General features: G+C 39.8%; 1 protein-coding gene across 1 annotated transcript in view; it reads left to right on the forward strand.

The window, feature by feature from the left end:
• The first annotated feature begins 510 nt into the window (after window positions 1–510).
• The window catches only part of SLC35D1 (solute carrier family 35 member D1), a 46,112-nt gene continuing 33,134 nt past the window's right edge, over window positions 511–13,488 (forward strand). The window contains exons 1-8 of the mRNA XM_040232623.1: window positions 511–839; window positions 1,657–1,690; window positions 1,788–1,874; window positions 2,577–2,644; window positions 4,163–4,234; window positions 4,791–4,859; window positions 7,008–7,110; window positions 10,782–10,874. Of these exons, the coding sequence (XP_040088557.1) occupies window positions 637–839; window positions 1,657–1,690; window positions 1,788–1,874; window positions 2,577–2,644; window positions 4,163–4,234; window positions 4,791–4,859; window positions 7,008–7,110; window positions 10,782–10,874 (729 nt within the window). The 5' untranslated portion in view covers window positions 511–636. The remainder of the gene's footprint in view (window positions 840–1,656; window positions 1,691–1,787; window positions 1,875–2,576; window positions 2,645–4,162; window positions 4,235–4,790; window positions 4,860–7,007; window positions 7,111–10,781; window positions 10,875–13,488) is intronic.

Consider the following 13,488-nt stretch of genomic DNA (forward strand, 5'->3'; position numbering starts at 1 on the left):
CGTGAACCTTCTGCAAGAGAGACCAAAAGAGCATTCAAATGAGTCTAGACACACGCACCTTGTTAACTACTGAGCCGACCGCCTGTTACCTATTGCAGGCGGGTCTTTATTTATTTATTTTTTTCTCTTGCCGGAGTTATCTAGAAAATACGGCTTGCAGCCCTTCAGCCGCCAGCCTCCGCATCTTAGGTACGCGGCCGCGGAGACCCGGAGCAAGCTCGCGCGCAGGCGCCGTTCGGCAGCTTCTTTCCGCGACTGTGCTGTGCTGCCGGGAGCCCCGGTGTCCCCGAGTGGTTCCCCTAAGGTTCCTCTCCCTCTCCGTCCGGGACTCAGGGTCGCCGGTGCCCCTTCCCGGAGCCCTCTCCAGCCCTTGTCCAGGCCGAGCCAGGCGTGGTCCCTACCCTCTGACCCCGCGTTGCACAATGCCCGATCAAAGTCCCCGGGCGTGTGAACCCCAGCGTCCCTGCCCCTGGGCGGAGACAGGCGGCGGCCGCGCGGGGAACCGAGGCGGCGAGCGCAGCCGGTTCAGAGCACCGGCCCCGGCCCCGCGAGCTCCCCGCGAGCTGCCGCCGCAGACCCCCGCGCCGCTCGGGCCCGCTGCCCGCCGCTTCCCTCGCAGGCCCCGCCGCCGCAGCCATGGCGGAAGTTCATAGACGTCAGCATGCCAGGGTTAAAGGAGAAGCCCCCGCGAAATCCTCCACACACAGACATGAGGAAGAGCTGGGGATGGCGTCGGCCGAAACGCTGACCGTATTCCTGAAGCTGCTGGCCGCCGGCTTTTACGGCGTGAGCTCTTTCCTAATCGTGGTGGTCAACAAGAGCGTGCTCACCAACTACAGGTAGGGCCGAGGCGGCGGCGGCCCAGGCCGCGGAGAGGAGAGGGAAGGAGCGGGCGGCGGCAGCGGCTGGGCGCCGGCACCCTGGACTTTGGCTCCAAAGTTGGAGCTGAACAAAGTTGGGCGGGAGCCGGCGAGGGCGGGCAGGCGGCTGACACGCGGCCCGGGCGGCGGAGCCGGCTTGCACGGCGGCCGCGAGTGGGGGTCCCGCTCCGAGCGCGGAGCTCGGGAAGCGCCGGGCGTGCGTTTGGAAAGCTCCTGCCCTGCCCGCAGTGCAGCGCCCTGGAAATGCCGCTCTTCCGAGCGACGAAGCGAAGTTGCTTCGTGACTCTTCGACTCCTGTGCATGCCAGACTGGGAGCCGGAGAGGGATGCCCGCCCTTCTCCACAGCCTGGGCCAGGGTCCGGGGCTTCAGGGTTCCCCGAATTCGCTGACAGCCTCTGGGGACCTACGCATCCTCAAGCCCATTTAAAATTGTGATGCTGCCACTGGGACCCCTAGGCAGAAGCACCTTTTCAGAAAGGTGCGAAACCGTTTAAAAGATGTATGTCTTAACTTCCAAGAAAAATCTGTTTCAGAAAACTGACTGAAATTGTAGAAACAGACAAGATGAGACAAGTGGCAGCCCGAAGCTACAAAATCAGCGGTGTTGCCTGACAACCATCAGTGATTTTCCTCGCTGATTGTCATTTGGATAAGGGGCGGACATTGGTGTGTTTTGTATCAAAATGCATTGTGAGGTTGCATTTGTAAGGTTGAGTTCGGGTTTTTCTGACGCTGTGGGTTTTTTTTTCTTTTTTCTCTCTACCATTTTTTGTAGATTTCCCTCTTCACTGTGTGTTGGACTTGGCCAGGTTAGTTGGAATCTTCAGCATTACGTGGTTTGTGTCGTTGGAACTTCTGAGTGTGTCTTTCTGTGTGGAACAGTAAATCTGTGTTCTCTGCTTCCAGATGGTGGCCACAGTGGCAGTACTTTGGGTGGGAAAGGCACTCAGAGTAGTCAAGTTTCCTGACTTTGACAGAAATGTACCTCGAAAGGTAAAAAAAAAAAAGAAAAGAAAAGCAGTACTTTATTTTCGAAATGAAGTCACTATGTATATTTTCCATCGATGCCATACATATTTAAAAATTGCAGCCTTGAAATTGCCCAGTCCAAAGTGGGTATAAGGAAGGTAAAGAATGAATGTAGTAATAAGTGTTTTTAAGTCCCACAGTCTCTTTTAAAGTTAAGAAAAAAAGAAGCCCCTAGATCTTGTATTCTGTGTTAATTAATAAACACTTGTTGGGATTACACCCATTTTGCATTTTCTGCATTCGTCTATCTAATCTAGCTGGTGTATCCTTCAGTCATTATTCTTTGGGTTTATTTTCTTATTCTTTGGTCTGTCTTTGCTTGGCTCCACCTGAAGATGAAATACCTTTCCTTTTTCTGCTAACATTAGACCTGTTGGCTCTACGTTATCTTTCTTTAAAGTAAAGATGTTGTCCCATATGATTTGATCATATTCATATTTCTGTTTCTTTTTTCCCCCCTCCATTCTTTCCTCTCTCTTTTTGCACAGAGCTCTTTATTAATGTTGTTTGGGTGCTTCATAGGAGCCAAAATTGTGTGTGAGAATTAATCTTATGTTTTATGTGGAAAGAATTTGATCATATAAACAAAACTGTTTCTGTTTGAAAAGGACCTTGTTTTAGCTGTCTTTATTATTGAGTTTTGTTATCCCTTTTTAACTTTTCTAGACGTTTCCACTACCTCTACTATATTTTGGGAACCAAATCACGGGACTGTTCAGCACAAAGAAACTGAAGTATGGATAACTTTATTTTACTAGTGAGGTTAATATAATGTATTCTTAAAATTGTACTTGAATGTCAAATGTTTAACACATGGTTACTGATTCTGGAAAAAGAAAGGACCGGAAAGTTTCTGTTACTAAATAAATATTACACCAAAGGTTTTAGTTTAATCTCTTTAAGTTTGAAGAGGAAGAGGAGTTTTTTGTTTGTTTGGGGTTTTTTCCCTTTCACTTTGATGATAGAAGCTTTAAAATGTTATAAAATACTGTGATGGGAGATTTTCATTATTTTTCCAGACATATAATAGTGAAGGATATATGTTAGGCTTCTGAGATTTCAATTCTTTAGTACAATTTTTAAATATTATATTTTAGGCAAAATTCACAAGTAAGATTAGATATAGTTTTTCATTAACATGAGGTAGTTAAAATAACATCTGATAGAACCCTGATAAAAATATCATTAACATTTTTTCTGTGGTCATATGACTGTAGAGGCAGTGTTTTCACTTTTAGAAAGAAGCAATAGCTGTCTACTCCATGACAGTATTCTCTTTTTACCCTGTAACTTCCCAATTCTTATCTTCTCCACTTGAGTGTATGTATTAGGAACATGTGATGTTAAAAATATACACATAGGGAAACCACTTAAATGAAACCCAGGGCTTCACCATTGCCACATGAGTTAAACCTCTCACGTGGTGATTGTAAAACAGAATGGAGAGATCTCTAAGGGTCAGAGACCAAGGTTTCTTCATTTCCTCAGACCCAAGAAACTTGAGGGAATGACCACGATGATATTTCTGGGGAGGGGCCCATGGAAGTCATGTTTATCATGGGTGGGGCATCCTTTTATCCATACATCTCATTACCCATTTGGAAAGAAATACAGACCTGCTGTAGAGTGCTACTTGTGTATGGAGTTTGCTCTTTTTCCTCCATTGTCATTCATCCATCCATCTATTCATGCCCCATCTTTGATTGCCAGGCAAGTATAAGGCACTTTGGAGTGAGATGATAGAGTCAGAAATAATTATATTGCAAGAGGCTGTATGTTCGATTAGTGCAAGCAAAATACTCTGGGAATTTAGAGGAAGAAAGAATTACTGCCACAAAATGACAATCAAGGAATGTTTTATAGGGTAAAATGATCACCAGTGTTGTTTGAAGGTTAGGGCTTGGGAGGGAGATCAGTCTAGAAAAGAAAGATCTTTTAAAGACCAACATGAGTATGTCTAACATAATAAGCAGGGTAAAATTAAAAAGTGGCTGTTACTAGTCTTTGATAATAGATGTATATTTTCTACCATTTTATAATTAGTTCAGTTTTTTTTGCTTCTAGTAGTTTTATAAAAGCAACCCTTTCAGACTTTTAAATACTTTCTATAGAGAAGTAAGGATTTAATTTAGTGACAGGTTAATCAGCATGGAATTTTTATCATGGAAAAGGTTAGCATTATTTTAAAATACTAATTTTGGAGAATCAAATTTTACTCTATCTAAGTATTTTTTTGTTTGTTTTTTTTTCAGCTTGCCAATGTTTACAGTTCTGAGAAGGTTCTCCATCCTGTTTACAATGTTTGCTGAAGGAGTTTTACTCAAGTGAGCTAAATTTCTAATATATGTAGTCTTTAACAAGTTTTTAGCTCCCTGAAAAGGTCTCCAGCGTATGTAAGATATTCCAGTCATTTGTGTTGTTTTACTTTATCTTTTGAGAAGTTTAAGCAGCTTTCTTCCTTTGCTATAGGAATTGATAGTTTATGACTTCCTTATGGAAGCCTGTCTGAACATGAGATATGCTTTCAAGAATTCCTATACCTACTGAAGCCACTGGGTGAAGCTGAGTCAGAAGATCAATATAGGTTTTAAATCATGTTCATGACTATGCTACTTTACTACAAATGTGTGTGACTATTTTCTGCTTAAAGAAATCTGATTTGCAAAAATGTAAACTCAATAATAATAACATAAGAATAGGAAATAAGCATACTTATATAAGAAAATAAGTTTTTGCTTCCATTAGAAGAGTTCTTTTAAATATCCAATTCCTTGGAATCATTTGTTTATAGTTATTTTTGGAAGAAAACATATTTTTTGTTGTAAAATGAGTCTTTGTAAATAACTAAAGCCACATGTATATTTTTAAATTATTTTATAGGAAGACTTTTTCTTGGGGTATTAAGATGACTGTATTTGCAATGATTATTGGAGCCTTTGTAGCTGCAAGGTAAGATGTGGGCTTGTATAAAACCTATGAGAGTGCGTTAGAATTTGTCAATAATTACTGATAAATGATTAATTACCAACGAAGAGAATTTTTTATAGACTAAATAAGAGCCATGTCTTTAAAAAGTATTCAGAGACTTCAAAAAATTAAATCTTTTTGGTTGTATGAAGATTAAGGCTAGCAAAATCAGATTCTTGGGATTCTTAAAAGTTAAATTCATGTAATTTAGAGTTTATTATGCTGTCTTCTATTTATTGAGCACAGACCATATGCCATTCAATATGTTGGTATTTTACACATACTATTTATGTGTTTTTCACAACTACACCAAATGGTATGGGTATTATTTTCCTATTTATGTTAAGGAAATGCAAATCTAAGTTCCATAGCTTGCTCGAGGTCACGTAGCTATTAAACGACAGACCTAGAGTTTGAGTCTATGCCTGACTGCAAAGCCTGTGTGCTTTTATAAACCGTGTAGCATTCTATTCCTTTGCATGCTGCTAAAGAAAATGGTGTCACAGAGAAGACAAGTGATCATGAATTATTTGCCTTATGGGGTAATAAATAATAGAATTGCTTTATTTGGCTTCACCTAAGGCGGCACAAATACCAAAATTTGGATATTCTATTAAATTATTAAACATGAAGTTTTTTTTCCCATTGTTCTTAACTTTTAATTTTAAAATGAAGAAAATGTGTATCCAGAGACTCAGAAAATTAGTGCTCGCTTTGGCAGCACATATACAAAGACTCAGAAAATGGAAATGATGAGTAGAAGTCTTCTACAACATTTTACTCAGCCCAGAGCATGCATGTATGGGCTTGCTGATGCTGTAGATTCTACCTGACATACATTTTCCATCTGGGAGTTCCAGTGTGCTTCTTGAATTGGCTCATTGAGCTTTATCATATCCCTGTAATACAGGTGTGGGGGGAGGGATATAAGTCAATTCTGTTCCACCCTAACTCTCCAAGTAAAATTTCATTCTAAAAAAAAAATAATAATAATTAGTTACTAGAATTTTGTTATATAGCTGACTGCTTTTCCCTCTAGGTAATCTTGCCTTCTTGGAGAAAAATTCAGTGTGAATCACCTACCATTCTTTTTAAAGGTGCCCTGCTAATCTTGGATCCTACTGAAGCTGGTGGGATCCAAAATTGAACCAAACACAGAAGTTTCTCTGAGCTAACTCTAGCCTGCAAAAAGTTTCTGAGGCAGATGCTATCTGGGCCAGCATTATCTAATTAGAAACTTTTACTTGGGAAAGAAATTTGGAGGAAGAGTTACAGGGTTGTCAGGCTGCTTGGAAGAGGGAGGGGTCATTAGGTAGTTCTGCCCGACATTGCAGTGTCTTAGAGCTCCTCAGAAGTCTGTCCTATGGAGTAGTTGAACTCCAAAGAGTTAGCACCTTTGCAGAATCACAGAATGTGAGGCCCCTGTTTTAGCTAGGGTGCTAAGTATGCAGATGGCATATTCTTCTTAGATTTTCATTTATTCTCTTCAGTTTTCTAAGTTCTTCTGCCTGGTGCTCTGCAAAATACTAAGAAACTTCAGTTTCCCTAGTCTCACTAGTTATATGTAATGTGCTCACTGGGAAATTATTGTAAGTATTTGCGACTACACTGTGCTTAGACACTAGTGTAACGTGATCTCAGAACTAACCGCAATCCACACTTCAGAAATTCCACTGAGTGGCCCAGCCATCTATGCAAGATAAACCTATCTTTTGTGTGAACCTTTGAAAGATGACATGTTAACAACTTCATTCTCCTTTTGGTTTCCTTATCTGTGAAACTGAGTTGTGATGCCTTCTTGCTTCAGATGTACTATAATGGTGAATTTGGTTGGTTCTGTCTTGCCTGATTTTGAATTCAGAATAGTGTGCTATTAACTGACAAGGTTGATTATTGCTAATGACTGTGTTTAAGCATTAGTGCTTCTCATTTCTGCAGACTCCCTTACTGATTATGAAATTGCAAACTGTAACATGAAACCAGGAAATACTAGTAGCTGATAAAATGTGTAATATTCACTTATATAGATAAGCATATGTTCTTGGAAATATTGTAGTTCAGACCTATTTAAAATTTAATGCATGTTCTTTAAATGTTAGTTGTTATTAAAGTGTTGTTTATATTTTGCAGCTCTGACTTGGCATTTGATCTGGAAGGATATGTTTTTATTCTGATCAATGATGTCCTGACAGCAGCAAATGGTGCCTACGTAAAACAAAAATTAGATTCAAAAGTAGGTAGCAATCTAATGCTTCTTTAAGAGATGTTTGCTGATACTGGGAATGGTCATGTCAGTCCTTCAGGGAAAAAGTGGAGAATAAAGGAAGATACTTAGGAAAGATGAGAAAGACTAGGGAATCTCTGAGGGTAAGAATGCCTGGACCTTGGTGTTCATGTAAGAAACTATTTTCTAATTAGCAATTAGATTTTACTATTGAGTTTTTTGGAAGGGACTAGGTGAATATTGGGCTGCCGTCTATGGGGTCGCACAGAGTTGGACACGACTGAAGCGACGCAGCAGCAGCAGCAGCAGGTGAAAACTGACTTTGAGTGGAAGAGTGACATAAGAAGTGTTCATTAGAGAAAAGTGTCATGAATGTTCATGGCTATGTCCTGGAGGACTTGGTGAGGGACCTGGACAAGAAGGAAGTATATGGAAGCAGATTTCAGAAGTGATTTAGAAGCAGCTGCAGAACAAGAATGGACTTTGCATATTTGTCCTACAGGCAGTTGTCCCTCAGTATCTTTGGGGGACTGGTTCCAGGAACCCCTGAGATTACAAAAATCCTTGGATGCTCAAGTACCTTATATAAAATGGAATAGTATTTATGTGTAACCTATGCACATCCTCCCATATACTTTAAATCATTTCTAAATTAACCTAGAAGATCTAGGGACAGTACAGATCTATTTCCAACACCTTTTCTGTGAATATACCTTTTATGTCTTTTTCTCCATTTATTTGCCTTAATGGCTGTGTGATGATTGCATTTTAATGGGAGCTACTATCAAAAATTTTTATCTTTGTACTATAGCTAGAGAAAAGGGAGCAGCTTGAGATTTAGTTTTGCTCTGTGTTTTTGCTGCTTTGGAAATAGGTAGGAATAATAACATTTTATTAGTCCACCAGCCTTAGCTGTCTAAAACAGTACTGTCCAGTACAATTCTGTAATGATGGAAATCTGTTATTTCTTCCTGTCCGTTAATGGTAGCACCTAGCCACACATAGCTGTTGAGCACTTGATAGGTGATGGCCTAATTGAGGAACTGCAATTGTAGTTTAATGTAATTATAATTACATTGAAATTGCTGCATTTGGCCAGTGACTACTGTGTTAGCACAATCTAGAGTACATCCTCAGTTCAGTTCAGTTGCTCAGTCGTGTCCTGACTCTTTGTGACCCCATAGACTGCAGCACAGCAGGCCTCCCTGTCTGTCTCCAACTCCCAGAGTTTACTCAAACTCATGTCTATTGAGTCGGTGCTGCCATCCAACCACCTCATCCTCTGTCGTCCCCTTCTCCTCCTGCCTTCAATCTTTCCCAGCATCAGGATCTTTTCAAATGAGTCAGTTCTTTGCATCCAGTGGCCAAAGTATTGGAGCTTCAGCATCAGTCCTTCCAATGAATATTCAGGACTGATTTCCTTTAGGATGGACTGGTTGGATCTCCTTGCAGTCCAAGGGACTCTGAAGAGTCTTCTCCAACACCACAGTTCAAAAGCATCAATCCTTCAGCACTTCAATCCTTCTGTCCAATTCTCACATCCATACATGACTACTGGACTACATCCTAGAATGTAGAAAAAAGTGAAGATGGTTTCTGTTTTCTGTATTTATTTCCAGGGGTGTCCTTTAGTTTCTCATTCAGAAATGACTTATGACTTACTTGTATTAGAACTTCTAAGCATATTAATCTGCTTTTCATAGTTCATGGATTAGGAGCAACAATCCTATCTAGAGGAAGAGGCTTACCAGCAGTATAAAAATTTGGCTGATAACAGGGAAAACAGGAAAACTTGACAGTCAAGTGGACTACTCAGACAGGGTAACATCATGTAAAAACCCAGTATAGTCATGTTTATGATGCTGCCCTAAGTTAAATTTCAGTCAATGTCCTCTGTTTAAGAGGACAGGAGAAAAGGTATTCAAAACAGCAAGTAAAAAGAAAAAACAGCAGTTTGGCCTCTGTCAGTTGTCTGGATGGGGTGTGTGTGCAGGCGTCCTCTACTTCCTGGATGACGCGTCTCCTGCTGAGGGGACACCTGATGTTACAAGTTGCTTTGTCCTGCTGTGGCTTTTTTCTTGCTGTCTTGCTGTCTGAGTGCTTTTAATAAATCTGGAGTTTTATTACCTATAATTTCAGAACTACTTGTAATCATGGTCCTTTGAGCATGAATCCCATGGCCTAAGGACTTAGCGCTGTATTTCATACCTGAATGCAGCTACTGAATTTAAACCATTTTCAACTTTAAAGAATTCATACGAATAACACGTATTTATAATAGAAGTGGTTGAAAACATAGATAAACAAGAGGAAGAAAATATAATCTCTTAATTACACCATTGAGTGAGAAGCACTGTGTCAGTAGATACCCTTTTGTAGGGATGTGTGTGTGTTTATATATGCATGTACACACCTAACTATGAGAAAAACTTAAAAGAGTGATGATACATAATGTTTTCTAATTTGTATTTTTCATTTAGTACTGTTTCATGAGCACCTGCCTCACCAGTCAGTGTTACGAAATGTTTTTAGTGGCTACATAATATTTCATTGTATGGGTGTATCATAGTCTAATCAACCAGTTTTCTATTGTTGCATCTTTGTTTCCAGTTTTTCACAGTTGCTTTTGATAAAGCACAGGGAACTCTGCTCAATATTCTGTAATAACCTAAGTGGGAAAAGAATTTGAAAAAGAATAGATACATGTATGTGTATAACTGAACGACTTTTCTGTACACCTGAAATGAACACAACATTGTTAATCAACTATATGCCAATATAAAATAAAAAATTTTTTTTAAATCACTGAAGAAAAAAAATCTGCTTTTGAGAAGGTAGTTCGACTTTTCATATCAGTTGGTTCTCTTTCAATCACAGAAGTTAGGCAGATCTTATGGCCCTATCCTCACTACTCCTTTATCCCCTAAACTCTAGGACTGCTTTTTCAGGTGACGGCTTCCTGCTGAATGTCCCAGAACTGTGTGAATCACAGGTAGACCCAGAGTTCTCATAGGTTCCCTGTGTTTGAAGATGTGTGCAGTCCTTCTTTGCTCCCAAGTAGCTGAGGGCAGAACTAGGCATACCATGTTTTGGGAATTGTAGGGTAATGGTAATCTTTTTCTTTCCTTTTTTTTTTTTTTTGGAGTAATCTTAATCTTCATTGTACTTCCCATGTACATTTTCAGAAATAACTTCAGAAATACTGGGAAGTTATGTCTGTCTGTGTTGTTCTGTGTGAGTCTGTTTGTGTGGATCTGGCCTTCGTTCTCTCTTAAATCTCACTGTTATGTTTCTGGAACAGCCTAAGACTAATCTGGGGACTTTTGATTCAGTTTTGGAAAGGGAAGGGCTCCAAGGACATGTCTCTATAGAGATGTATGTTTTTTGTTCAAAATAACTTTTCTCCTTGCTGTTTTGAGACAGCCACTTGATATCATTTTTATTTCTCTGATTTTAAGTACTCAAGGAACTTATGTCAAAAAAACTAAAAATCTTGTAAGTTTGCTTTTTTTTTTGAAAGCTTAGGTTATTTCTTAGTGTTTGCAAAACTTTTGACTTGATGTGCTGTGTATATTGTAGGGGGAGTGGTGTGTGTGTATAATGGGGGTGGTGCTCTGTTCAGGGTTGTCTCCATCTATCTGCTGGAACCAAATGAACCACCTAATTTTTTACTCTCCTAGGAGCTGGGAAAATATGGTCTGCTCTATTACAATGCACTGTTCATGATTCTGCCCACCCTGGCCATTGCATATTTTACGGGAGATGCCCAAAAGGTAAGACTTTCTAATTATGGCATCAATCATGCCTTATGTTTTGGAATTTTATTTTTATTTGTATGATCAAAAGATAGACAGTTTGGTTGTTAAAAAGTAATGTTCTTACTAAGTGACCAAAAACCAAGAATTTACTTTTTAGCTTGCTAATGTCATGCTAACCTTTTTGGATAGTACTAAAATAGCTTAAAATAGCTGTGGCTGTCAACATAAAAATAGTGCATGCCGTCTATCCTTCTCTTACGTGCCAGAAGGTTAGAGGAAGGGAACTTTTACATTTCTGCTGAACTACAGAGTAGGAATAGTAGCAGATTATCCTTGAAAAACAAAAAATCCAGAAGTAGTAGAATTCATCAAACCTAAACAAAATGCTTGGCATCTCCAGAAGCTCTCAGTTTTGGTGACAGTTGTTACGCTGGCTTAAATCCCAGACTGTTTTTTCCCCTCGGGAGATATTTAGCCCAGTGGTGACTTAACCACATAAATAGCAACTAATATAGTAGTTAACTCATTTTCTGCAAATGTCTAGCTAAATCCAGAATAACATAACAAACTAAATCCAGACAAGAATTTTTCTCTGGAACAAATGCATATTCATAGGATAAAAATTGGTAACATTTTGTTAGAATTCACAAAATTTTGAGAACTTAATGGAAATCTAGAATTCTGCCAAGGATTTCTGTACCAAAATTTCTTCTAATGATTCCCCTGGCTAGCAGTTTCTTTAGAATAAATGTGTTGATTATTTATTCTAATGACAGTGACAAATTCCACAAATCAGAGTCAGAACCAAAGTAAAGCAAAGGTTTTTGGAAATACTTAGGCTGTTAAAAAAAAATCAGTGGTAGGAGAAGAGTGACTGCTTATAAAGCTTTTTTTTTTTAAATCAAGAGCTCGCTCTTTCTCGTAAAACTGGCATAGAACATGTGTAAATATTTTAATGAATAGAGTGTTGAGTAAGTTTTTTTGTGGCTCTGAAAAAAGTGGGAAGAGAAACTAACATTTACTGAGTTCCTGTTATGTGCTACTCACTTTATGTGTATATAATGTAATATGGTCCCCAAGGATTCCCTGATCACTCAGTTGGTAAAAAATCCACCTGCAATGCAGGAGACCCTGGTTCGATTCCTAGTTGGGAAGATCCCCTGGAGAAAGGGATAGGCTACCCACTCCAGTATTCTTGGGCTTCCGTTGTGGCTCGGCTGGCTGGTAAAGAATCCGCCTGCAATGCAGGAGACCTGGATTTGATCCCTGATTTGGGAAGGTCCCCTGGAGAAGGGAAAAGTTAACCCACTCCAGTATTCTGGCCTGGAGAATTCCAGGCACTGTATAGTCCATGGGGTCACAAAGAGTTGGACAAGATTGAGCGACTTTTACTTTATGGACCCCATAACAGCTATAGGAAGTTTAAATTAACCCTATAGTTTTTTAAAAATATTAAATTTTTTTTATTTATTTGGCTGCATTAGGTCTTAGTTGAGGGATGTGGGCTATTCAGTATTAGTTACAGCATGCAGGATCTTTAGTTGCTGTATGTGGGATCTAGTTCCCTGACCAGAAATCAAGCCCAGGTCCCTTGCATTGGGAGCTCAGAGTCTTAGCCACTGGACCACCGGGGAAGTCACTGAATGAACCCTATTTTATTAGTGTGGAAATAGAGGTTCAGAGAGACTGAATAACTTGCCCAGCATCATACTGTCAGCGGGGTAGTAGAGTCAGGACTTAAACCCAAGCCTGATTGCAGGGACCATGGTCTCTTCAGTGCTCTGCCTCCCTCTAGCTAACCCGAGCAGAAGTACCCTCCACCCTTTACCTTTGGGGCAAGAATGTAATGTAAAATAACCCGATACCGCATGGCAACACAGGTGTTCCAAATCTTCAGGCCAATTTGTACATGAGAAAGTTGGAAGAATTAATGTGGTTAGGTATTCTGCAGACTTGGCAAAAAATGTAATTTTCATTAATTTGAAACTTTGACTAGTAACTTGTAGCTACTTGAAAAAATTGACTGAAGGAGATATTTCTTCATTCCAGAGTGATGATCATTTAACTAGAAATTACCTGCCAGGTTGTAGCAAAATCCATGCATGTTTTGAAGTTCACTAACATACTTTCAATTTTAAATGCTTCAATATAAGTGTTTACTTATAGTAGAAAAAAATGACTTTGCCACCTATATTGGGATGAGATTTAGATTTTACTCTTCTTTTTTAAAGCTTCCTTGGTGGCTCAGGTGGTAAAGCATCTGCCTACAATGCGGGAGACCCGGGTTCGATCCCTGGGTCAGGAAGATCCTCTGGAGAAGGAAATGGCAACCCACTCCAGTATTCTTGCCTGGAAAATCCCATGGACTGAGGAACCTGGTAGGCTACAGTCCATGGAGTCGCAAAGAGTCAGACACGACGTTTTTAAGGCAGAGGAGTGGAATTTGAGTAATCTTTTTGTTTTTCTTAATAAAAATGCCAAGCAAAGGTCACGAAAGGTTTTTTTGAAAGAATAATGTTTTTAAAGAATGACAGAATTTATCTAAATGCTTTCAAGTTGGGATGATAAACTAATTAGGGAGACTGAACTCAATTGCTTTGTGATCAGCCCCATCAGTGTTTCTGGGTTT

The sequence above is a fragment of the Oryx dammah genome, unplaced genomic scaffold, assembly GCF_014754425.2.
Source record: "Oryx dammah isolate SB20612 unplaced genomic scaffold, SCBI_Odam_1.1 HiC_scaffold_28, whole genome shotgun sequence".
NCBI lineage: Eukaryota > Metazoa > Chordata > Mammalia > Artiodactyla > Bovidae > Oryx > Oryx dammah.